The 27,270-nt window shown below is 40.7% G+C and overlaps 1 protein-coding gene across 1 annotated transcript in view; it reads left to right on the top strand.

The window, feature by feature from the left end:
• Nucleotides 1-27,270, top strand: part of Cdc40 (cell division cycle 40) — a 48,277-nt gene that overhangs the window by 12,061 nt on the left and 8,946 nt on the right. Inside the window, exons 3-11 of the mRNA XM_038340544.2 lie at nucleotides 5,332-5,418; nucleotides 11,036-11,165; nucleotides 14,804-14,887; nucleotides 16,627-16,766; nucleotides 17,628-17,724; nucleotides 19,774-19,913; nucleotides 20,671-20,745; nucleotides 22,546-22,591; nucleotides 24,542-24,643. Coding sequence (XP_038196472.1) covers nucleotides 5,332-5,418; nucleotides 11,036-11,165; nucleotides 14,804-14,887; nucleotides 16,627-16,766; nucleotides 17,628-17,724; nucleotides 19,774-19,913; nucleotides 20,671-20,745; nucleotides 22,546-22,591; nucleotides 24,542-24,643 — 901 coding nt within the window. The remainder of the gene's footprint in view (nucleotides 1-5,331; nucleotides 5,419-11,035; nucleotides 11,166-14,803; nucleotides 14,888-16,626; nucleotides 16,767-17,627; nucleotides 17,725-19,773; nucleotides 19,914-20,670; nucleotides 20,746-22,545; nucleotides 22,592-24,541; nucleotides 24,644-27,270) is intronic.

Below are 27,270 nucleotides of genomic sequence, written 5' to 3'. Positions count from 1 at the left end.
TGAGTTTATAGTGCATCCGTCCTGTTGTGTCTAAAAGGCCATAATTGCTTGATGTCTTCCATTCCCATTGGCTCTTCCTATCTCTCCACCTCCTCTTCCTCAGCGTTCTCTGAGTCCTGAAGGGAGGGATTTGGTGGAGACATTTAGGACTAAGTGTTCCAAGGCTTCTCACTCTCTGCACATTGTTCAGCTGTGGGTCTCTGTATTTGATCCATCTACTGCAAGAAGAAGCTTCTCTGTTGACTGAGCAAGACACTGGTCTATGAGTATAGCAGAATGCCGATACATTCCTTTAGCAGAACAGCAGTATTTGGGTTTCCCCTATGGCCATGGCTTATCTAGGCTCAGGTTCTTGGCTATCAAAGCTTTGCCAGGCATGCGTCCCATCTCATAGAGTGACCTTAATACCAAGGAGATAGTGGTTAGTTACTCCCATAACTTTTGTGGGAAAAAGTTATAAAAAAAAATATAGCCTTCATTTGAATGAAAGGAAGAACTTAATATGGGGGGGTGGGTCTTAAGATACACTTACACAGTGTATCTTGTAGACAGGTCACCACTGTAGATTGAAGGATTTGTAGGTAGGTTGGTGTGTACCTTTCTCCTCTGGTAGCATGCAGAGTACCTTCCCATGCTATAAACACTAGCCAGTAGGGGTAAAGACTCCAAGTCAGCACCAGCTCAGCTTCTCCCTGTCCAGTGAGTTATGGTGATATTTTGTTTATAACAGATAAAGCTTGCCTGAAGTTCAGAGTGCAGAGGCACTGTTAGCTATAGAGGCCTGGCAGTGGTGGCATTCACCTTTTATCCTAGCACTCAGGAGACAGAGGCAGAAGGATCTCTGTTAGTTCAAGGCTACCCTGGGCTACACGAAATTGATCCAGTCTGAAAGAGAAACAGAGCTCACACAAAGGTGATCCTAGCACTTGGGATCCCACACCTTTAATCCCAGCACTAAGGCGGGGAGAGGGATAAAAGGCGGGAGATAGGTGCTCAGAGCAGTCAGTTAATCTGAAGAAGCAGTCTGAGGACAGGATCGCCTCTTTGATCTGCACTTTGGTAGAAGTAAGACCTCTCTAGTGGCTGGCCGTTCTGTTTCTCTAATCTTTCTCTGAGCTTTCACCCCCAATAGCTGACTCCGAGTTTTTAATTATTAAAACCAGTTAGAATTTGTGCTACAGTGAGTTATATAGGTGTTGTCTTCATCAATAGGGCCTTACCACCAGTTTGTGGAGAGCAACCAGTTTTTTGGGGATTTCATGAGGCTCCTTTCACCAATAACTCAATTAGATTTGTCCCATTCCCAGCACTGGAGGGTTCTTGTGGTGGCTCGAGATGTCTAAATTTTTTCTAGCTACATGTGTTTTCCTATGAATTTCTTGATTTTGTTTTTTTTTAGTAGTTGAGTAATATTCCATTGTACAAATGTACTGTACTATCCATTCCTTTGTTGTCAGTCATCTATCTCTGTCCAGTTGCTGGCTATGATGAATAGAGCAGCAGTGAGCCTGGTTTAGCAAGGGGCTCTGTAATAGGATGTTGAGTCCTTTGAGTATATGTCCAAGAGAAGGGTAGCTGCATCTGGAGGTAGCTAAGATGTCCAGCTTCCTGAGGAACTGCCATACCAATTTCTATAGTGTCTGTACAGGTTTGCACTCCCACCAGCAATGAATGAATGCTCCCCTTCACATCCTCACCAGCAAGGGCTGTCATTTGCTTTATTGATATTGGCCATTCTGGCTGGTCTAAGATGAAATCTCAAAGTAATTTCAAATTGCATTTTCCTGATGACCAAGATGCTGAACATTTCTTCAATGATTCTTAGCCATTTAGGTCTTGTGTTTTAAGAATACTCTGTTTAAGTCTGTGCCCGTTGTTTTTTTTTTTAATTGGGTTGTTTTCTTAATGTTCAATTTTTTGAGTTCTTTATATATTCTTAACTATTAACTCTCTAGCGGATATGTAGCTGGAAATAATCTTTTCCCATTTTGTAAGCTGTGGCTCTGTCCTAATGATGGTGTCCTTTGCCATACAGAAGCTTTTCAATTTTATGAAGTCCCATTGATTTATTGTTCTTAGTGCCTGGGCTACTGGTATTCTTTTCAGAAAGTTTTTTCCTGTACCAATGAGTTCAAAACTATTCCCATTTTCTCTTCTATCATAGTCACTGTATCTGGCCTTTCATTGAAGTCTTTGATGCATTTGGAGATGAGTTTTGTGCATGATAAGTGTGGATCTGTCCACATTCTTGTACGTGCCGCAGTACAGTTTGGCCAGCACCAGATGTTAACGATGCTGTTCTCCCGCCCCCTCCCCCCCCCCCCCCGTGTGTATTTCTGACTTCTTTATCAAAAATCGGGTGTGTCCCTGGGTGTGTGGACACGTCTGTGTCTTCATTTTACTGTTTATGTTAATACTGTTTTTATTACTGTAGTTCTCAGGACAGTTTGAAATCAGGGATGGTGACACCTGCAGCCATTCTTTATTGTCCAGACTGTTTTAGCTGTCCTGGGTGCTTTTGTTTCCATATGAAGCTGAAAATTGTCCTTTCAATTTCTGTGAAGAACTGGGTTGGAATTTTGATGGGGACTGCATTGAATCTGTAGATTGATTGCTTTTGGTAATGCTAATGGCCATTCTTACTATGTTAATACTACCCCCCCCCCCCATGAGCATGGGAGTTCTTTCCATTTTCTGACATCTTCAATTTCTTGATTTAACATCTTAAAGTTTCTATCACACTAGTCTCTCACTGGTTTAGTTGGAGTTGCCCCAAGATATTTTTATTGAGGCTTTTGTGAAAGCTACTGTTGCCCTGATCTTGTTCTCAGTCCACTTGTCATTGGTATGTAGAAAGGCCAGCTGGTTTTTGCACTAGTTTTGCTGAAAGTGTTTATCAGCTGTAGAAGTTTCCTGATAGAGTTTTTAATTATTTATGTATAAAATTATATTATCTGCCAACAAAGATACTTTGACTTCTTCCCTTCCTGTTTTGTCCCCATAATCTCCTTCTGTTGTCTTATTGCTCTAGCTAGAACTTCAAGTACTATATTGAGTAGATAGAGAAAGAGTGGACAACCTTTTCTTGTTCCTGATTTTAGTGGAATTGCTTTGAGTTTCTCTCCATTTAGAGAATGCTGGCTGTCGGCTTTCTATAAATTGCTTCTTATTATGTTGAAGTATGTCCCTTGTATCCTTAGTCTCTCCAGGACTTTTATCATGAAGGGGTGTTGAAATTTGCCAAAGGCCTTTTCTGCATTTAATGAGATGATCATGAGATTTTTATCTTTCTGTTTGTTTATGTTGTGGATTACATTTATCAGTTTATGTATGTTAAATCATCCCTATATCTCTGGTAGGAAGTCTACTTTATCATGGTAGATGATCTTTTTATGTATTCTTGTATTTGGTTTGTAAGTATTTTGTTGAGAATTTTTGCATCTGTGTTCATAAGGGAAATTAGTTTGTAATTCACTTTGGGTCTTTATGTGGTTTAGGTATAAGGGAAATTATGGCCTCCTAAAAAGAATATGCTTAGTGTTTTGATTATTGTGTATAATAAGGATTCTTTTCTGGCTCAGTCTTTTTTTTGTGTTCTACATGCTTTGTTTACCTTGATAGGTATCTCCTGTATGTTAAGGAAATTTTCTTCTCTGGTTTTGCTGAAAATATTATCTGTGCCTTTTTCCTGGATCTCTTCTTCCTCGACTCCTGCTTGTTATTTATAGAATCGGTCTTTTCATTAGTGTCCCAGATGTCCTGGATTTTTTTTTTGATTTAACATTTTCTTTGACTGAGGTATCCATTTATTTTATCTTGTCTCCAGTATCTCAGATTCTCTCTTCTGTATCTTGTACACTGTTGGTGAAGCCTAACTCTGAGGTTTTTGTTTGAGTACCTAAATTTTTCATTTCTAGTTTCACCTCAGTTTGTTTTTTTTTTTTTTTTTAGTGATTCTATTTCTACTTTCATGTCTTGTAGTGCTTTCTTCATTTCATTCAGTGTTTGCTGTATTTTCATGTATTTTAATAATCAATTTCTTTCTTTTTTTTGGTTTTCGAGACAGGGTTTCTCTGTGGCTTTGGAGCCTGTCCTGGAACTAGCTCTAGTAGACCAGGCTGGCCTCGAACTCACAGAGATCCGCCTGCCTCTGCCTCCCGAGTGCTGGGATTAAAGGCGTGCGCCACCACCGCCCAGCTAATCTATTTCTTCATATCATCTTTCAGAACGTCTAACGCATTTATAATAGCTATTCTGAGGTCCTTATCTTGTGTTTCAGCTCTATCGCGTTTCTCAGGGCCACTGCTGTAGGGTTGCTGGGTTCTGGTGGAGATGTTGTACTGGTTGGTGTGTGTGTGTGTGTGTGTGTGTGTGTGTGTGTTTACTCTGATGTGTGTGTGTGTGTGTTTACTCTGATGCCTACCCAACTGGGTTTGGAATTGTGATTCTAGGTGTTAATATCTGCACATAATAAAACTCCAAATGTACAGAACAAAAAAAGAATGTTAAAACCTGCAAGGGGAAAAGACCATGTAATGTAAAGGCAGAGCTATTAGAATTGCATCTGACTTCTCAGTGGAGTCTAGGTGGGTGTTCCATTCCTTGTTCCATTCCTTCTGGATTTGAGGAGAATATGGCAGATGTGGGTTGATTGGTAGGGGTGCTTCTAAGTCCCTTTCTGATGGCCTCTGGGAGTCCTGGGTAGAAGGGTGTTTTTAGATATTGGGGACTAACCAGAAGGAATGAGGCTGGGCTAGAAATGGGGACTGAGAGGGTCCACTGTGAGGAAAACTGGGTCTGCCACATTTAACATAGTCTCCAGGAAGTAGAGGCCGAGACTGCCACATTTAACGTAGTCTCCAGGAAGTAGAGGCCAAGAGGACGGACAGGCTACCTTGCAGGTGGTCTCCTACAAGGCTGGAGATGAGACTAGGGATTGGAAACAGAACAGGAAGGAGTGGGAAGATGGTCTACCCGATTCCCAGGCTGCATAGACCAGTGAGTTCTAAAGTAGAGAGTGCCTCTGGGTGTTGGTGCCGCCACAAGGTGATGGCACGGGGAAGCTAGATTTTCTTAATTTAAGTGTTTGGGTAGTGTTAACTTATTTAGTTAATAAAGTTAGTATGTTGAAAAATTATGTATTTTATGTCTAAAATTGTGTTTATTATGTATGCTTCGTTGCTCTTTGGTATGATTATTAGTGCTGTGAATCTAAAGTAATAGTCATAAAGTCAGTATTTAGGTGTTCACAATGCTGACGTGACTTCACTGTAGTATACAAAATATATACTCACTCAGCAAGTTTGTAACGTTCATTTGGCTTTCTTTTAGGAAGATTTGGAGACTGGAGTTCACCTTGACCCTGCTGTCAAAGAAGTTCAGTATAATCCTACCTATGAGACCATGTTTGCTCCCGAGGTAAGTAGCAAGCCTAGGCTCTCCCTTGTGTTGAGTATTGCGATTAATGCAGAGATGGGTAAGTGGGTGTTGAGTTCTTAAAAAACTTTTCCCATGCAACTATGCTCTGAGTTTTAGAGAATGTATCCTTCTAGTCTCCAAAAACCTAAATAGTTTTTATGAGAATTCTTTTAAAAGTCTGCTGACTGCACATCTGCCTGCATGCAGAAGGCTGGCCATACAGAACTATCTTTTGAAAACGGGAATCTGAAAATATTTAAGTCTTCACTGTGCACTTGTTATCCTTCCCTCAGCAGTGATAAGGGACTATTGCAATTAACTACAAGACAAACATGGTTTATCATGAATACCCAGTATATCCTGAAACTGTCCCAAATGCCTCTCCGGTGTCATAGTCTCGTCACACTGCTGAGGGAAGCCACGTGCTCTGTGGGATTCTTCCTCCTTCTGCGTGGTGAGAAATACTAATAGAAACAATGGGAAGAATGAAGAAAGAATTCATGTCCACTCAAAAGTTTTTGAACACTGTCCATTAAGGAAAGCTTATTTTAAAAATTAATATCCTTAGACATTAAAGTGGAAAGGCACTTGACTGACAAAAAGAAAACAGAAAATAATCTGTTTCTGTTTTCTTTTTGTAAGGTATGCCCTCTACCCCTGCTAAAAAGACTTGAATAGCAGATCTTTAAGGAGCACGCCTTTAATCCCAACACTTGGGAGGCAGAAGCAGGTGGATCTCTGTGAGTTCAAGGCCAGCCTGGTCTACAGAGCTAGTGCCAAGACAGGCTCCAAAGCTACACAGAGAAACCATGTCTTGAAAAAACAAAACAGAAGAAGAAACATCTTAAAGGAAGACATGGAGCTGTAGCTTCTTGTATCTTGGTAGAAGATGAGGTCCTTTTAATAGCTTTCTTTGCATAGCACCCAGACACATCAGCGTGCCTGAGCTGTGTCATCCTTCACCTGTCTCGGTTCCCATGGCATTGGAACAATTGCCTTTCAGATGCGTAGCACAGTCAGTGCCATAGTGTCTGCCTCAGACACCACAGAGCTCCAGTGTTCTGTCAAAGCACAGTACACCAACATCTGTTCAGGTCCTCTGAGACTTGTGTGTGCTACACCTTCTTCTGTTGTCTCTTAGTCCTGCCCTCCTGAACTCTGTAAGCTGTCTCCTCTCTGTGAGTAGCGTCTAAGCCAGCCCATTAAAATGCTGTTTGTGTATGCTTCATGGTTTTGCAAATGAAAAGAACCTCAGTGAAGTCGTGCTTATTTGCATTCAGAGGATGAGAAAATTTGAACACAGTGTGGTGTGTAAATTTCGATGACAGTTTATTGTCTATGAGGTCTGCTGTTTTTTTGAATTCTGAGTTATTAACTGCAATATTGCTATATAATTATATTTTCGAAAGTTTCAATCAAAAGACTAAATGTGAATTAGTTTTGTGATAATATTGACAAGTCAATTATCTACTCATTATTTCCATCCATCCTTCCTTCCTCGTGTTAAGGAGCCGCCACTAACATGTAAATATGTTTATGTTAGGAAAACCATGTATGTTAAGGTTTAAGAAAGGAGTGATGCTTGGAAACAAATTAGAATCTTTAATAATTCCAAGGAAGCAGTAATCTGTGCTATAACAGATTGTGAACTTTGTGTTTTATGACTAGAATTTGAATCACTTAACCAGGTCTAAGAAGGTGTCACCAAGGACTTTGCTAGGTTCAATTCAAGTCCCCATATGTTGAAGATCCATGTAGTGATGAGCTGCAGGCAGGCCTGCTTTTCATTCCGCCCGGATCCCACACGGCTAGCTTTACACCCGAAATAACAACATACAAGTTGTATTCATTTAAACACTGCCTGGTCCATTAGTTTCAGCCTCTTACTGGCTAACTCTCACATCTTGCTTTAACCCATATTTAGTAATCTGTGTAGTACCACGAGGTGGTGGCTTACCGGGAAAGATTAAGCATGTCTGACCTGGTGGCTGGCTCCATGACGTCTGTCTCAGAGAGGAGAGGCATGGCGTCTGTCTAACTTCCCTTCTTCCCAGCATTCTGTTCTGTCTACTCCACCCACCTAAGGGCTGGCCTATCAAATGGGTCAAGGCAGTTTCTTTATTAACCAATGAAATCAACACAAACAGAAGACTCTCCCACATCAGATCCGCTGTAGAAACAGTTATAACCCCTTCCCCCTACCTAGTGCTTGGCAGAGGGTATGTTCTGTGTTTTCTTACCCAGACACTGGAATGGTCCCTGAGCCTCTTATGTGTTGTTCACAAGTTTACGGGGGGTGGGGGTGGGGGCGAAGAACAGAGATATTTCTCTATGAAATTTAAATTTGAAGTGGACAGTACAGTCTAGGTTTAGAATGTGAAATTTGAAATGAGACTATGTATTAGCTTTTGTAAGACCTTGGATGTTCTTAGTTTTCTCACAGTTAAAATAAATGTTATTTCTACTTTATTGCATTATAAGAATACAGGAGTTAATGCATGGTGTGAAAATTGAATTTTTAGGAGAAGATGTCCAGTTAGGGCTTGAACGATAAAAAAAGCAGAAAGAGACTAATGGGTGAGATAAAACTGCCATTTATTTTTATCATATACAGAAGTATTAACATACTTTTGCTCCTTTTGTTCTTACTAAACCTATGAAGTAAGTGTTATTTTTTGTCGAACAGAAACCAGTCTCTGATATCCAGCTGTCAGGTAGCATTCATTCTGTGGGACTCAAGTTCAGATCTCTATTAACTACCCATCAGTACCTTGAAGCGCATTTGAAGGCCAATGTGTAATCTGCATGATACACCCTATGGCTTTGTTAATTCTAAAAGTTAACCAAATTGCTTATTTTGTAAAATACCATTCTTCCATTGCAACCAACAACTTCTCCTAGCTGGTCTGCCTATTAATACAGAATCGTTTGCTCAAATTATAGACTGAAGTTGAAATATAGTGTTTTATATCAGCAGCTTCCTGCCTTGAGCTAGATAAATCCCTTTTTAGCTTCTTAGAGATAAATTATTTATTAGTTTCTTTAAAATTATTTTAAATTCACCAGACTCAGGAAGAATTCCAGACCCCTAAACTAGCCATGCTTTTAGGGGAAATATATATATTCAGAGAACAAATGTTAGTTGCTATTAAAAAATCTAACAATAGGAACTACTTAAATATTAATGCTTTACAAATACTGTAGCTTCCCACTCTTCCGAGAAGATTGCGCCCAAGGTTGTCAGCAACAGCAACAGCAGCGAAGTGTATATAAGTAATAGTCAGATTTCGCTTACATCTCACAAAATTATTCTGCTAACAAAACTGTCATGATCTTTTCCAGATTTGTAGAAAGCAATTCAGTTAATAAATTCTTAATTTAAAATATGTTTATAAATTTTGTGCATTAGTGACACCTTGAATATTAATGAAAAATTTAGCAATGGCTATATTAGTTCAGTGATGTGGGTTTTCCTTGTATATATACGTATAGTTGTGACTTTATGTAATCTATTTTTACCAGTATGCATTTTCTTAATTCCAATGATTGAGACTCCTGAAGACTCTTAGAACCTCTTCCTTTTCTTTTTCTTTTTTTTCTGGGCAGGGTGTGGGGCGTGTTGTTTGTTTGTTTGATTTTGGGTTTTGGTTTGTTTTTTGACTTTTTTGACAGGGTTTTTTTTTTGTTTTGTTTTGTTTTTTTGTATAGCCCTGGTGTAGGACACCAGGGATCTAGCTTTGCCAACCAGGCTGGCCTTGAACTCAGAGATTCGCCTGCCTCTGCCTCCTAAGTGCCAGGGTTAAAGGCGTGCACCACCACCGCCCAGCTCGAGAACCTCTTCTTGTAATAAGCAGATCTCTGAGACTTATATGCCAGCATCTTCTTATTAAAAATGTTTCTCCCCACTCTATATAAGTCACCACTCACAGTAGTTGAAGATGTTAAGCTGCTTCTCTTAGAAGCTATTGTCATTCAGAAAGCTCCATGGGGTTCTTGAGCTAAAAACTCACCTCTGATGTGAGTCACCCACACATACCCCTGCTCCCCTTGGTACTTAAGTTCTGAGGTCTGCTCTCTTTGGTGTGCTGGCTGCTCTTGGATGTCAACTTGACTACATCAGAATTAACTAAAACACAAGTGACTGTCAGGTTTTTTTTTTAACTTGCTCTCTTTTCCTGTATGTTCTCACTCAGCTGGCAAGTCCATTCCTTCACTGTCATTAGAGCTTACTTTTGTGAGATTGTTATGCATACTGTTGACAAACCGAGACATTGAGACATCTCTTTTATTCTTTGACCTTCCTTCGGTGGAAAGCCATTGTTGTACTAGCTTTACCACAGCCTGTCAGCCATCCTAATAGTGTGTGTGTGTGTGTGTGTGTGTGTGTGTGTGTGTGTGTGTGTGTATGTGTTCATTCTATAACTTCTGTTCCTCTAGAGAACCCTGACATAATATGCAACTCTTCAGTTTCACACATTAGCGAGTTTCTTTATTAACCAATGAAAGTAACACATAGACAGATGACCCATCTACATCAAAAGTATTAAACTCATTCTTCCCTAAGTGTGAACACTCATTTGACTCTTCATAAAAACAAGCAAAAATTAAGAACTTTCCAAAGATTGGCAGGAGTTCCAGAGCATCTTGGGCTACAGAGTGAAACTTGTATCAGAGAGTTTGATATTCCAGGATCTTTTATAATAGCATGACTTAGTAGGGGTTAACACTGCACATTGTGGTATTTCTTAACTGAGTATTTTACAGTTAGACTTTACAGTCGTGCATGTGGGGAAAGTTTTAAGGTAGTGAGACACTGCTTCAGGCTTGCTCTAGCCTTGGTTCTAGTAGGTTGATAGCATGGCGCTCGGATGGTAAACACCCCACTGTAGGCTTCTTTATGTACAGCTGAGCAGAGTACCTGACTTCAAAAACAAACTAACATTTGGAAAATCATTCTGGAAAGCCCAGTCTTTTAAACCAATAGGTCACGGTGCCACTGTTTTGTTTGAGAATGTTAATTCTCTGAGTGGAGAAGTTCTGTTTACATTTGTGGTGTGTCTTCTGGGGGACTGTTTCAAAGACTTAATTTTTTTTCAAAGACTTAATTTTTAGTTTGTTTCCCGTCCTGTGCCTCCACTAGGATCCTAATTGATCTTTATGTGATTAATGATATCTCTGTATTTTATGCTTGCCAGGCACGGTGGCAAACGTAGAGGATTCTGAATCTCTACCTTTGAGAACTCATAATTAGTGAGAAAAACATGCTTTTAAAAGAAAAAATTGTTTTCCAGTGCTGTCATTGACAAAAGATCACCCCAGACTCCCAAGTCACAATTTAGAAAAATCGATAGTGATCCTCAGTTACCCAGAGACATGCCTTTAGGTTAGACTTCCTGCAGTGCCAACATAGCTCTTGAAATAAATATACGCATGTGGACTTCTGCGAGCTGAGTCCTAGGGGCTAACAAACAGTGCTAATCAATCATTGCCTAATTCCCCTGGGCATGTGAGGTTGGCATGGTCCCCGATAGATCACTCAGCCTCTGATGGTTTAGAGTTGAAAATATGTTATATGGTAACTTCAGTAACTGTCTCTCCCTTCCTTATAACATTGCAGTTTGGACCAGAAAATCCCTTTAGAACACAGCAAATGGCTGCTCCTAGAAATATGCTTTCTGGATATGCCGAGCCAGCGCATATCAATGACTTCATGTTTGAACAGCAGAGAAGAACGTTTGCTACATACGGTAAGGTGATGATAAAACTTCACCAGTCGTTAAGTTTGGCTTTACAAACAGCATGAGTAATGTATGCCATCATTCATTTTGTCTTCTGACTTTTTAAGTTTATGGATCTAGATTTTGCCAAACAGGCAGTGTACTTTCTTATGCACACATATAAATACTGAATGGGACCTGACTTTGAATATTGAACTTTTATTTTTAATCCTCTATGATTTTTTCATACTATTGTCTGTGGTCCTAAAACTGGGATGTTCCTTGTTATTGTACTTGGAGATGATCATTTGTTATTAATTTGTATCACTTGCAGATGATTATTAAGTTGATAAGTAAAAATATAGTATGAAAAATTTTCTCTTAGTTACTAAAGGCTATTAGCCAGTAGAATAGTAACAAATCCATAGTATAAAGTAACTACATTCTCTCAGTAATAGAATTTTTTAAAATTAAGCAGTTACAGAAATAGTTGTGAAAAGGATTTGTCCTATATTATTGGGTTATGCATCACCATGCTAGGGATGCAGTCAGTGAAAACTGACACCAGCTGGAGATGTACCTCAGTTGATAGGTTACTGGCTAAGCACATAGGCCCTGGGTTCAAACACCAGTGCAGCACAACTCAGGCACCGTGGTGACTTGTGCCTGTAATCTTAGTATTCTGAGAAGTACAGGGCCCGAATCTGCAGTTTTAAGGTCATCCTGGGGCCCATAGTGAGTATAGGCCAACCTGGGCTCCATGAGATCCTGCCTCAAAAACAAACAAGAAAATAACAAAAAGACTGCACACTACTATAATCACCCTAGAAGATTTCATTGATACTTCTAGTATCAGTAAAGGGTTACAAATTCACTTCGTACCCTTTGCCTACAGTAATGTGTGACATACTAAAAACTAAGTCATGAGAGATGGGGATATGGCTCAACTAAGAGCACTGGCTGTTCTTCCCAGAGAGGACCTGGGTTCAATTCCCAGCTCCCACATGGTGGTTCACAGTTGTCTGTAAGTCTAGTTCCAGGGGATCTACAACCCTCTTGTTGCCTTTGTGCACCAGGCACTCACATGGTGCATAGACATACATTCAGGCAACACACCCACACACACACACACACCCACACACAGACACATACCCCCCCCCCACACAAAAACCCAGAAACTTAGGAATTTATATATTCTAGCCTATACTAAGACAGACTTAAAGTTTTTGTTTTCATAGATTTTACAGGAAGCCATTTCAATAATTTAGATAGCTTAGTCTCCTTAAAATAAAGCAGGATTAAAAATAATAATAAATTATGCTTTTATTAACATCAACTTTTCAATACTTACTTTATAGGAAGCATAAGCATTTACAGCCATTATGTTTGCTTAGTTTGGAAATGAACTTGTTTGAAAATAAACAGCCATCATGGTGTGTCCATGCCTTTAATCCCAGCACTTGGGAAGTAGAGGCAGGCAGATCTCTCTGAGTTCAAGGGCAGCCTGGTCTACAGAGTGAGTTCTAGGACAGCCAGCACTATAGAGAGAAACCCTGTCTCAAATGGGGAGGGCACTAAGTTTCCTTCTCTGTGGAGGAGGCCGTGGATTAAGTCACATACTGTGCTAGTGAGAGCGTTGAGGACATAAAGGTGTGCAGCTGTAACAGGGGGAGCCAGGAACTAAGACAGCAGGTAGGAGTAGGGATTGGGTCGGCACGATAAATAACCAGGCTAGCTCAAGAACAACAGTTATACTTTAATGGTTAAAGAGGGGAAACTCACACTATAAGAGTGGGAGGTCCGACTTCCAATCTGTCCAGCGGGCACCTGGATCTCCCAGTTTTTCTTCCTGGGGTCCAGGTCGCCATGCTCCAATTAGCTGCGATTGGTTGAGTTTCCCCATCATCTCCCTCTTTTGTCTAAACAAGATCGATCCAAACCCAATACAACTATATACAATAGGAACAGACACCAAATATAAAATTACAAACAATAAACAATATTAAGCAAGGAATGCATAACAAAAGATTTACTAAACATTCTATTTCAAGGAGTAAATACTGTATTGAAATTAAGCTTGGCTAAATCATGAGGAAGGTAACTATAATTATCTAATCTTCAACTCCATCAAAGATCTGAGAAGGGAAAAATATTACTTGAGTAAACAGGAAGTGCCACTACTGGGATATAGAACAGTATCGGTCCTACCATCTCAGTAAATGTCTGGGGTAGATTTCTCCTCCATAGTGCGTTTAGTTTATGCTTGATGTACTTACTGCATGTACTGTGGTCTTCGGTGGTCCAGTGGAACCCAGGAAAGGAAGTCTACCCAAACACACTCACATTAGTTTTTCCCAAGTCTGCTACTACAATAAATGCTTGGTCTGATCAGTCTTCATAATAGTCCAGCTTATTCACAACAGAACCCAGATCATCAGTTAATCTGTGGTCACAGTCATTTCATATATCAAAGGTTACAGAAACGAATTCTGTTATCCCATTGTTCAAATAAATTATTATACAAACGTTGAAGTTCTTTAGTGTTCTCATAGGTCTCGAAGCTTCTTTTCCGTTGTGAGTTTTCAGTGGAGTTTACTTTTCCCATTGGTAGTCATTCTTGAAATGGATGTAACACTGATGTTATCCTTATACCCTTAAAAACCTGAAGTCACTCACGGCATTTGAGCCTGTGGTTTCAGAGATTTCTACGCCAAAGCCACTCTTGAGACGTCAAGCTCTCTCCTTGAGCTAATAGCCAGATGGTTGGTTCTATTCTGGTATATTGTACGGATGATTTGAACTCCTACATCCTTGGACTGTTTTAAAGTTATACTTCATAACAATTCTTTTTTATATTTCCCCAAAGAAATTCAGTCTTCAGCTGCAAAGTTAAAAATAAATATTAAATCCTCCACCAGTCTGTGCCCTTTCAGAAGTGAAGTGGTGCTTTTTCATGGCTGCTGACATGGTTGTAGGCCATAGCCGGGTGATCTTGCTTGGCCTTATGAATATGCTGGATTATTAGGAAGACCAATTTTTATCAAACATTTATTGTAATAACGCATCCACTCAAGAAAATTCTAATTTGAGTGTGCATATTTTTTTGGTCCCCTTTGACCAGTGATGAACACAAATACATGTAACTGGGTGAAGGGGCGTAGTCCTGTGCCGCAGGTAGCCTTCCTTCTCTTACCAGGAACGTCAGGAATTGCTTTTAAAAGTAGTGTTTTAAGATTGGAAACTGCCCTTACTAAGAAGGATATCTTCCAAATAATAGCTGTAGCTTATCTATAACTTCTTATCCTGTTTCTTTTTGGTTTAATAAGTAATGTTCTAACGGTAGTCCATTATCAAGAAGGAAATGGAAATAGCCCCTAACTTTCTGGACACAGAATGCACTGTAATTTAAGCTCTGCGAGAATGTGAACTGAACTATGGGTTCACAGCTAGAAAAGCTCTTAGTACTGCAATGATTGTTTGCTAGATTCACCCCGTGAAACACTGCTCGCTCTAGTCTCTAGCCTGACATGTGGGGGAAGGGTTGCAAATGGAAGTGGAACTCAGAAAGGAAGGGCTGGTCCTTAGGGAAAGGAAACTAGGAGGTGGGTGTTGCAGACAGTGAACAGCTATAAAAGGGGAGTTGGCCATTTGCACCTTTCTGCTTTCAGGCTACGCACTGGACCCTTCGCTGGATAGCCATCAAGTGTCCGCTAAATACATCGGCTCTGTAGAAGAAGCTGAAAAGAATCAAGGTAATATATTTGGAGTAGGTAATTATAACGAGTGTCTTGCAGTCACCGAACAGTAGGGAAAACTAGTATTTTTGTTTAGTTCCTGCTTTTTTTAAGGTCGAAGTAGCAGAGCGATAGGGGCGAGAGCGCTAGTTCAGAACCACGGCTGTTGGCCGCTCCTCGGCTGTGTCGTCTCTCAGGAAGATGGCAGCACTTGCTTACCTCTGGTGGTTATTTTAAGTACTTGGCACCATACCAGCCACTAGAAATCGTTCTATTACAATTAATTTATAAGTAAACTTGGCAATTGACCTCTCAGCTGTCAAGCTACATTTTAACAGGAAAATTCCATAGTAGGTGTTCGTTGAAATAATTTTTGTCAAATTGCTGTCTTTTTAATATGTCTTTTAAAATATATTTGTTTCTATTCACTTAGTAAGCATGACAAACATCATAACCTAAATGACACCTTAGTACAAAGTTCATCAGACTATTGGTATCTTATTTACAAAATGTGCTCATTGTATGAGGATAACCCTATATTATGAAGCTGCTTTCTTAGTATGGGATAATTAGTACTGTATTCGAATTTTAATTTGCTTTGAGTTCATATAGATGGACTTTTTTTTTTCAGTTAGATCTTTACCCACCCCCCCACACACACACAATTAGATTCTTAGTCAGCTTTTGACCATAATACTCAAATGTTTCTTTCTGTTTAGTGGGTACAAATAGTATGCAGCCTTCACCTACTGATGAAATCAAAAGCATCATCCTTTGTAAGTCTATTTAAGGTTGATGACATTAGAGGCCAAGTTAGGTTGACATCATATAGAATAAATACCAGATTCTATGAAGCATTGTTTAATTTGTATTGTTGTATACACATGAAATAAAAGTAAAGTATTAAGTGTCTATGGTAGTTTAATTTCATTTTAAAATGATAAATCAAAGTTTATTTTTGTTTTCAGAGTTGCTGGGCGTGATGGTGCACACTTATAATTCCAGTTAAGGCTATCCTGGGCTCCAAGAGAACAAAAACAAAACGAAATAATCCTGTTCATTAACAAAACAAAATTGAAAAAAATACTGGTTTTTTTGTTTGTTTGTTTTCTTTTTTTTTGTTGTTTATTAAGAAGGTGCCTGAGCCAGGCAGTGGTGGCACACTCCATTAATCCCAACACTCGGGAGGCAGAGCCAAATGGATCTCTTGAGTTCGAGGCCAGCTTGGTCTACAAGAGCCTAGTTCCAAGACAGGCTCCAAAAACTACAGAGAAACTATGTCTTGAAAAAAACCAAAAAGAAAATAAAAAGGTTTCTGGACCCAGCAACTCCCCAACTTCCCAACTTCCCCACACATCACTTCTCCCCAGATCTGTCATGAGTCTTTAAAAGCCCAAGACCAGCAACCTAGTGGTCCCATACCGCCTGGGATCTCTCCTGCCAAGCAGGAGCTATTTTCTCCTCTTCTCAAGCTAAACGATGATAAACTTCTCTCTGAAACTAAAACCAAAACCAAAGGAGTCGCTATACCATTGTAAGTCCTTTAAAGAGTGTTAGAATTTGAAAAGCATCCCAACATCTTTTCCCAAAATACTGAATTTCTTCTTGTCAGCAAGAGTGGGTCTCTATGGCAGTTTCAGACAGGATTATGGTTTTGGTTGCTCATAATTACTTTAGCCAAGTAAAATCTTATATACTGATATTTCTAAAGAACATAGACTTGCTCACTTACTGTTCCATGTTTATTGTTAATGTAGGTCTAACTGTATTTGAAACTGGTCAGAAGAAAACAGAAAAGAGGAAAAAGTTCAAAGAAAATGATGCATCTAATATTGATGGTTTCTTGGGACCGTGGGCAAAATATGTGGATGAAAAAGATGTAGCCAAGCCTTCAGAAGTAAGTGTTGATGTTTTTCTGCGTCAGTTCCAGGGTGTGCTCTGTTTCTGTCAGTCATATCTGTGTTGGTAAATGTGAGATTTCCCTAGAGGACCCATGACTCATCAAAATTTCTCAGCCTTAGCTGACTGAGAAATTATAAAATTTCTTTGCTTTTCCTTGCAACAATATTTGTATCTGCCTTTTTTTTTTCTGCTGTATTTTCCCCTGTGCTCTTTTGACTAACATAGAATATGGAACCAGTTTTTAATAAAATTAGCCTGTAGCCCAGTCTCTGAGAGCTAGGCTCTGTTCTCAGGTCTGGAGCACAGTGATGGACAAGATAAAGGAACTCTTGTCCTTATGAATTTATATTCTGGCTGTTGCTTATGCCCGTATATAAAGTAGTAGCGTGGATATGCTGCTGGCTTACTTTAGGTGCCCTATCTTGACTTGTTTATGTAGATAGGATTTGCTGTTTGCCTGTCTTCCCCTTCCCAGCTCTCCCCAAAAGAGTTGATCTGAAATATTTAATGTTGCTTATGTCCTCATGATGATGTAAAAGTAACTCCCTGCAAACAACCCTGTCTTCTTAAACTTTGATACCAGATTTTCTGATGGGTTGGCTTTTCATTTGCATAATTAGCATAACACATTAAATTTATTTCCGGGTGTTCCAGAAGTATGAACTTTACATGTGCATGTGTATAAAATCAGTTTAAAAATATTGCTAGGCATGTGCCTAATGTCAGCTTGTGATCGGTATAAGAGGTAATCCATTTCTATCCTAGGAGACATATTTGTAAACCTCCTTATAGGGAGTGTATGACCAACAGTCATATTCAGGCATTCATTTGAAAGTTCTCATCTTTGTTTCCTTAGGAAGAACAAAAGGAATTGGATGAAATCACAGCGAAGAGGCAGAAGAAAGGCAAACAGGAAGAGGAGAGGCCTGGGGAGGAGAAGACAATCTTACACGGTAATGAAGTTTTTACTTCTTTACTGTCATGAAAATCTACTGTGTTTATTTTTGTTCCGTATAATGCCAGTTCTCACTGTCGGCTGCTGTCATGTGACTATTATATTAGGAATAATTTGCACCATACAGAAATTAACATAGACTTTTTATATGAAGGAAAGAGGAAATGTAGTATGATTAAAGATAAGCAAAGATAGTTTTGTATAAGTATCAGTGGGTATTTTAAAAAAGAGTGAAGGAGAAGCTCGAATGGTCCCTCGGTTTTTCCTAAAATAATGCCTTAGGTGCATCAGTCGTTTGACTCCATTTCTAACCCAAGCCAGACAGATGCCCCTGTATCGTCATGTCGTGCGTTTCACCTGCACAGAGGCGTAGCTGTGAGATCGCTAGACTTAGAAATGTACCCTAACATTAAGAATTAGTTCATTAAGAATTAGTTTCAGTTGGGGAATTCCATAGTGGTGACCGGCTTAGAGAATGATTCAGTCCTGGCCATGCTGCTTTGCCACACCAGGAGGCCGCATTTAGCTTCACAAACTTCGGCTTTATGTCTAAGGAGTCTGGTAGTGCTGTGTGCTCATCCCGTGACCACCATAAGCAGTGCCTGGCAGCACTGTTGAGAACCTAGCCTGTGCCAGGCGTGCTGCCAGCTTCTGTAGGTACACTCTGTAATTTAAGTTGGCTACTTAATTTTTTTCCACTCCTGGCTCCTTTTCACCTGAGAACTCCCTCTGTGACCCGTGGTGTATACAGTCGCTATGTGAGACTGCGCTATGTGAGACTGCCGTACAAAGGAAACATTTACCTGATCATTATAGAAAATTTTAAATTTTGATATATAAATTTTACCATTCTTTTAAAATGAAAACAAATTTTCATAGTAATGAAATCAATGCTCTCCTTTATTTTTACGTAAGAAATAAATCTTGGTTGAGTATTTGATACTGCAGGAGGTAGAAAGCATTTTAATGTTTTTCAGACTTGGTCAATATTTAACTTTATAGTCATCAATGCTGAGAACACCAGTTTGCATGAATACATAATACAAAATGGCAGACAAATATTTAGGACCATTGCAAAGATTGTTTGAAATTCTGTCCTAATTCTAAGCCAGGAGTCACTTAGTAATTTCCCATGAAGTTCAAACCAACCACTAAAAATGCAGCTTTTTAAACCAAACAAACATGGTCCAAAGGTATACTAATTGGATACATACATGCTAAGGATGATCATAGGGAAAATGAAGACCTTTGTTTTCCAAATTAAACTATTGTGTGTCTAGAATCGCGCAAAGCTTCATGCAGTAAAAGCACTGCAATGATAGCATATGATAGTGTTAAATCGGACCTGAGTCTTCTCAGCAGTGGTGATGTTACAGGGGAGACAGCATGCACAGTGCAGAGCGCACATGTTGTACGTCCCAGGCTGCAGTGGACCTGCTGGACTGGCACAGTGCAGCTCGGGAAGCTCTGCTGGAAACACCCCAGCTTCCCTACTTATGCGTGTGGTTATAAATTCAGATTACAACAGGCCATGAGTGGTCTAAGCCGCCCATGTAACTTTTCTTGTAAGGTTTGCTGTGAAAATGGAGAAAGGCAGATAGAACAGAAGCAGATGGTAAAGTGGGAAGGTGGAGAACGGAGAGCTAACACTTGTTCTCTGTTGGCTTCGCCTTGGCTTGTTTTGCTCCAGTTCTTTAACAGTTACTCGGAAGACCTGAGGGTTATCTTTCCATCCCTCATGGTGATTGTGTTGCCGTGAAGTCTCTGTTACTGCAATGTGTAGCCAAACGAGAGAGCTATAGATCTTATTAGCGGACTCGTACCTCCTGGGTGTCTAGAAACTAAAACACTACCTTTCGTGGTAATGATAGCAGGGATTCCAGGAGCTTGATTTTGCTAACCCGTGATCCTAGCATTTACTGTCATTGGCGTGGTATTCCCTGTCTCAGTAGATCGCTAGATCTTGGCATTTGTTTAAGAGTACAGATTGCATGACTATGACTTACGTTTATTTATGGCTGTCTTTTGACCTTTTTTTTTGTTTTAGTTAAAGAGATGTTTGACTATCAAGGCAGGTCCTACCTTCACATACCTCAGGATGTTGGTGTTAATCTACGGTCATCTGTGCCACCTGAAAAATGTTATCTTCCCAAAAAACAAATTCACGTGTGGTCTGGACACACAAAGGTAAGGCAATGAGTGTTCCCACTATAAAACACAAAGGGAAGCCGGTGTGGAACTTGAGCTGTTGGTCAGGGAAGTCAGCACAGGACAGGAGCCTCAAATTCAGGGTAACTGTGAGATTGGCTTTGCAGAGTCCCCATAGATTGGCCACCCAGCGGGCCTCAAGGCCATCCAGGCTGCTCGTGACGCGAGCTTTGTGGGCCAGTGTCCATCCTCCACCCTGTTGCTTGTTCCTTCCCCCGCAGCTTCCCGTGCCATCTGCCTCTTCTTGGCTCCACACGGTGAGTGCAGGGCAGATGGCAGTGAGTCTGCTGCTTAGCCCCAGTGACTCCGCACCAGGGGGGAGGTGCTCCTTGCTTCCTAATCCAAGGCAATGTTTGTATTTCAAATTATTTTATTTAAATTATTTTAGAACAACACAAAGGGGGATATTCACACACTCTAGAGGCTGGTACTGTTTGTCAGCTGCTGGGTTCCAGCCGCTGGTTTCCAGAGCTTTGCCGAGAGCAGGGAACCTCAGGGAAGAAGGGCAAGAAGTGGGGCAGGTAGCGGTTTTGACTGGCTCACCATAAGGATGTGAAATTTAAAGTTTAAAATAAAAAGCCTTCAATAGTTTAGTGTCGAGATAGGGCCTCTTGGAACACTGATAAAGGCTATTCCAGAACATGATGTTTGGAATAAAGAAAAATAACAAATTAGGTTGTTCGCACTATCCTGTCTCTTTGAATGCTTCAGGGCAATAATGAGGTCTCTTTTCCAGGGTGTCAGTGCGGTCAGGCTGTTTCCTCTTTCTGGACATTTGTTGCTGTCTTGTTCCATGGACTGTAAAATTAAGGTGAGTTTTCAGGAACCCAGTGGGAATGCTGCAGAGCCAGAACTTTGGGGAGGTCTGTCTGAGTAATCAGAAATAAATTGGGATTGTTAGGCGATTAGAGGCTAATTGTTTTCTGTTAAGCCCTATGTATGTAGCTGTTTATGGCCTGCTTCCAAACTTGTAGAGTCAGACATGGCTCTGTGGTCCAATTGGCTGGGCTCTTTTTAAAGCTCAGACAGCTGATTAGGATGTAATCCAATCACTTTGGCATTGGGCACATAAATATTGAATCAGGAATAATGCATTTTTTATCGAGGTTATGGATATGTAACTGAGTTTGTTCCTCAGTTGAGGAAAGAAAGGCAGCGATGGAAACCCCATGTCCAGAGAGTAGACAGTGTAATTTATCCTTTTCTCCCGAACGCTCGGACACCAGCTAGAAGCATCGCCCTCAGCCTCTCCCGCCCTGTTCTGGGGAGTTCATCTTGGCCTCTTCCCATCTGTAGAGTGCATGGCAGGAACAGCAAGCTGTCACTCTTGTCAACTCGAATATAAAGGGAACTTCTTTGAAACCTTGTTAAGGCTTTATTTATCCTTTTAAACCAGCGATAGGTATTACCAGTATATAAAGTCGCTGCATTTGTCGGAAGCAGTCATTTAGACATTTGTCTGTAATAGAAACACTTTGTCTCTGACTAAAGCAATTTCTCAGAAAACTCCTAATTTTCTTTAACTTTCATTGAGATTATGATCTTCCCTTGGATCAAGAAACAAAAGAAAGTTGAACGTTGCTCACACCTGTAGGCATTTAGTAGGTACCTATGATATTCAGGGGGATTATAATCTAAAAGGTTTGAAAGTCCTGACTGTCTCACGTTGATGTAAATAACCATGATGCAGGCAGGCATAGGAGCACTTCCGGCTTCAGTGGAAGCATGCCTGAGCAGGAAGGCCAGGAAGGGGAGGGGACAGGGAGAGTTGAGTCTGCTTGGGGAAAATGAATAGAAGGAGTCGGCGTGATGAATTCTGAAACCTACAGCAGGGTTGTGGTTGCCAGAGCATAACATATACAAGGAGAAAATAATTCCAGGCAAGGGAGCAGATCCCACAGGTCCTTGTCTGCCATGTTCAGGACCTGAGGCTTCTGTCTGGTTGGCATTGGGGGACCAGAAAATGCTTTCGATCTTAGAGCACTAGCAACATTGATGAGTTGAGGGAGACAAGAGGGATGCTAGTTTTGACATCTTTGTATTTCTCTGCTTTAGATATGATGAGAATTGTGTGATCCATAGATAATATTTTCATATAGATTCTATATGTTATTTCAGAATAGTACTTTTTAAATACTTCAGTATGAAAATGGTACATAACAGCAGTTCCTATAACACTTAATTCCTTTACAATTAGTTTGTTACAAAAGTAAACGCTATTCCTCATAGAAAAATACGTAAAGTACAGAAAAAAGTAAGAAAATAAAAATAACCAGATAAACTCCATATATAGCTAAATCCTCTTGATACTTTGATGTAAAAACCTCTCCAAGTATAAAGAATGTGTGTGTATCCCAAAAGTATAACTCAAAATGGCAAATTAGTCAATATTTAGTGATTAAATCCATTGTGCCTACAAAAGATGTATAGACACACATAGCTAGCACAAGACTGTTGTTACTGATAAAAACTTGCATCAAGACTGATATCCCCAGGGCTAGTGGCTTCGCTCAGTGGCAGAGCACAGGCTTAGAGTACATGGGTCCCGGGTTCAATTTCTATCATCATGTAGAAAAAATTTACATTTTCATGTGTTTTTTATTTTCTCCAGCTATGGGAAGTTTATGGAGACCGGCGCTGTCTAAGAACATTTATTGGTAATATTTCTTTTTCTCCCTGTCTATAAATCTGTTTAGGAAAGCTTTTGCAAGAAAGATAACATCAGTAGCAGTAATTTTACTGCCCTGATGTGAAGGAAAACATTCTCAGGTCTACTGAGCTGGGTCATGAAGGAGTAAACTCTTAGGTAGGCAGAGAGGACTAGGAAGTGAGAGGGGCAGAAGCAAAGCTGGTATGAGAACGTGTTCTGCATTGTGTGGGACCACGTGTGGTAACTGTTCAGGGTATAGGAGAGGGACGAGAGTGGATAAAAGTAGAAGCGGACCAGGCTGTGGAGAACCAGCTGAACTAATAATGGAGGAGACTGAATCCTGATGGCACTCTGGATTCCCAGCCCTTTCTGGAAAGCAGTGCGATTGGAACTAGACAAAGATGATGTGGCAATCTGGAGTAGACTTTGATAGGCAAGCCTAGAAGTAAAGTTTATACAGCTATTTTATTAGTCTCTCTTCAAATGGTGAGAGTTTGAACTGAAGCACAGAGAAGAAAGAATTTAATAAGATTCAGCAACAGCATATGAGTGATACACGGCAGGGACCTTAGACACCTCCCTGGTGGCCAGGTGAGTGGTAGCGCCATTCAGCAAGGACAGGAATGGAAGGTTTGGGGCTGTTGAGTCTGAGCAGCTGTGAAGATGTCCAGTACGCAGTAGCCATAGGTGACGCTTTAGAAGGAGGTTGGGAGTTAGCAGCTGAAGCATGAGGGACAGTGGGATTGAGGATGAGAAGCGGACCGAAGGGAGGCCAGGCTGTGCCCGCAGAGCCTGGCAGACTCTCTGTCCTTGTCACCTCTCGCTGCTTTTTCCAGATAACTGTGCCACACTGGAGTGCTGTGGGCCACAGTGGCTCTGTTTTTAGATTAAAGTGGGAGTCTGTTCTCCCATGTTCTGCTACTGTGTGGGCCCTGTGCAAACAGATACCGAGACACCACGCCAGCACCCAAGACTTTGAGGGAAACCGTCACTTGTGTCCAGGGCAATAAAATGCCCCTCAGATGCAGCGGGTTTCCTCTCCTCTGCCTTACCTATACTGCCAGAATTCTTCAGGGGAAACTGGAATTTTCTACAGACAGCCACTCTGCAGGGGACGTGGGTGGGGGGCACTGCTAGTTGCCATGCTCACACTTGCTTGTTGCCATGGCGCTTCCGCTGCACCCGCCTAGCTGGAGTTCTGTGGAAGGGGTGGTTCTGGGAGGCAGCCCTCGGGTGACAGTTCTGAGTCTTGTACATTGTGTGAAATCATTTGTGTCTTGGTCATAGTGAGAAACGGGCCTGTTTCTGCTTTTGTTTAACGATTTCTTAGTTCTCTCAAAAACTTTGAAAAGATTCATTTGTCTGACAAGGTTTGATGTCCAAGGAAAGTGTAATTAGGGTCCTGAAATTAATTTAGTGCCAGGATAACATCTTTTAAAAAATAAAGGTCACATCATGGTTTTGAATCAATTTTTATGGAATTAAGTAATGTGATCTCAGGAATATGCAATTACTGGATAAGGGCTGCAACCTCCTGCACTTGAGGTTTGGAACACTTTGTTTTTATGTCTAACATAGTGAGCAATACGGAAGGGACCCCCCAAAATCTCAGCTATTTCCTTCACTGGCAGTAATTAGAACTTTAGATGTCAATAAATTCTTGACTGGTTAATCATCAGTGTGTGCACTGCATATTAAAAGATGCCACGACAAATTTTTAAAAATTATGCCTTTTCCCTGGGTTCTTACCAAAATGTAACACGTGAGAACCACCGGCAGAGCCTCTAGAAGGAAGACAAATTGTAACCCCAGAGCCTGTGTGCACAGAGTGCTGGTAAATCAAACGAGGCTAGGGTGCAGGCTGGCAGCTTCCATGAGGTCACTGCCTCGTGCTCCTCGGTGGTGCTTATGCCGGGGAGCACTGATCTCACCATAGCTTGTGTGGCTCTGCTTCTAGGTCACAGTAAGGCCGTGAGAGACATCTGCTTCAACACCGCAGGCACCCAGTTCCTCAGCGCGGCCTATGACCGGTACCTGAAGCTCTGGGACACCGAGACGGGTAAGTGCGCACAGCTTACTTTCCTGAGCTAACAGCCCGTTGACTCGGAAGACTGGCCCTCGGGTGAAATGGTGCCTTCTCCGACTGCTGCTTCTCGTTATTGAGAAGTCAGCTCATAGCACAAGTGTGTGTATAGATTGGAGCTCGTCTGTATAACCCGTGCTTCCCTGTGAGGCATTATCCTCACCTGCAGACATATTGATGGACAAACACAAACCGTTCTGTCCACTGGCTAATGATCTCCTTATTCCCCCACATCTCCTAGTATAGGCATTGCATAGATCGGAAGCAAATTTAATTTAATTGTCCAAATTGATAATGTAAATCTGAACTCATATGGGCCAGTCAGTTTTACTTAATACAGTGATATTAATTGTGTCGGTATTTTGTGGTGGTATAATTGTGTATTACTAGAAAACATCTTGTAGAATCAGGAATGAAGGTGCATAGCTACAATTCTAGCATTTAGGAGGCTAAGGCTAGAAGACCTTGAGTTAGAGGCCAGCCTGGGCTACAGAGCATGACCCAGTCTGGAAAAAAAAAAAAACTGTGATTTTTGCCAAGTTAATCATAAGAAATAATGTTTACTGGACATTGACTGTGCTGAGCATATACTGGTATCTGTAACTTGACTTTAGCACACCCCTACGAGGTATGTGCTAGTCTTGTATTACAGGTGAGGAACTGGCCGTGAACGTAGGCTTCTAGAAGCAGATCGAGTAAGTGGCAGAATTGGTTCAATCCTCACCTTGCTTGTTGTGGTTCTCAGTTCTGACTTCACATTGCCATCCTCTGGAGAGCAGCTGAGCTGCTCCTGCCTGGGCTCCACCCTCGTGTCAGTGTGTAGACTGGGCTAGTGTCCTCAAGGCTAAAAGGCAACCATCCTACAGCTCTTAAAATTAAGATACACCTAAAGAATTAAGTGCACAGGTGTTCAGCAATTGTTTTAAATAATAAACTTGTGAAAATTTGTTTTAGGCACTGTCAAGATCAAGACATAGAGCACTGCAGTGTGCAGTGGAGTTTTGTGCCCTTTCCTAGTGTGCACCCACTTCCGGCAACCACAGAGAGTCTGTCACCACAGGCCCCATGCCTGTTCTTAACCTTATAGATAGGATCACACCATAATTTCTCATTTCTAACTCCTCATTCAACTTCACATATAACACACACTCTCCTGGCTTATACCCTAATGTTTTCTGCTGCTCAAAATAGTCCATGCATTGATGTGTAGTGAGGAGGCGAGCAGGCCTGCTTTTTGTCCCACCCGGCTCCTGCACGGCTAGCTTTACACCCGAAATAACAACACACAAATTGTATTCATTTAAACACTGCCTGGCCCATTGTATCTAGCCTCTTCTTGGCTAACTCTCACATCTTGCTTTAACCCATATCTAATAATCTGTGTATCACCACAGGGTCGTGGCTTACCAGGAATATTCTAACCCACATCCATCTCGGGCCAGAGCTTCATGGCGTCTGTCTGACTCTGCTTTTTTCCTCCCAGAATTCTGTTCCGTTACTCCACCCACCTAAGAGCTGGACTATCAAAAGGCCAAGGCAGTTTCTTTATTAACCAATGCAAGTAACACATAGACAGATGACTCTCCTACACCATTTCCCCTTTTTCTGTTTAAACAAAAAAGAAAGGCTTTAACTTTAACATAGTAAAATTACATATAACAAAACAGTTATCAAGCAAGAATTACAATTACAATATTTAGATCTATTTTATCTTTTACCATAACAAAGGAAAACTATAACTAACCATTCTTCAGCTCCATCAAAGACTACAGAAGGATATAATATTACCTAAGTAAACAAGAAGTAAGCAACTTCCAAAATGCTAGAAATGACAGAGACATCTCGCTGCCTGGACAGTCACCTGGATGTACCGTTGGGGCATCCATCTTTGGCCTACAGGCCCATATTATCCAGCAGACATTTCCATGAAGCAGACAGTTCAGTCACCTTCTGCTGTGTCCTGCAGAATGTGTCACAGACTCTTTCATGAAATAGGAACCCCGAAAGACCATCTCACCTTTAGGCAAGTTCAGCAGTCCTCTCTCTGAGGGTTCTTTGTGTCCAGTTTATGCAACAGTCCAGGCAAGAGCAGTTTCTTGCCCAAATGGCTATCAAACTCCTCTTGAAGTAGCTGGTGCTGCCAGGAACAGACGTGTCTCATTGTCATGAAAAGCCCTAAATTATTAAAACATTTAAAATGCCATATTATGTAGTCTTTGAAAGATATGAAGAATGCCTATCTGAAATATATCTATGCACATCTAGAAAATCTAACATAACTACAAGCTTGACTATTATTGATGATTATCCATTAACAACCTATATTTTCTAATTATACAGTACATTTTTAAATGAACTAAACAATCACAATACCTTAATCAATATCAGAAATACATATACATATAACAAAATTGACCTTAACTTTATGCCAAAAAAGCAAAATTTATACCAATGTAAGTTATTCATATCTATATCATATACCCCTTTAAATATAAAAGAACATTTTTAAACAATATTTGGGAATATGGGTGCAGTTTTTTCTCTCCAAACTTCTTCGTGCTGAATGGGGACGCTGTTATTTAGGTCTTTCATGGTATAACCTG

This window comes from Arvicola amphibius, chromosome 8, assembly GCF_903992535.2.
Source record: "Arvicola amphibius chromosome 8, mArvAmp1.2, whole genome shotgun sequence".
Taxonomy (NCBI): Eukaryota; Metazoa; Chordata; class Mammalia; order Rodentia; family Cricetidae; genus Arvicola; species Arvicola amphibius.
Note: the sequence above shows the minus strand (reverse complement) of the source record. Positions and strands in the feature narration are given on the sequence as shown.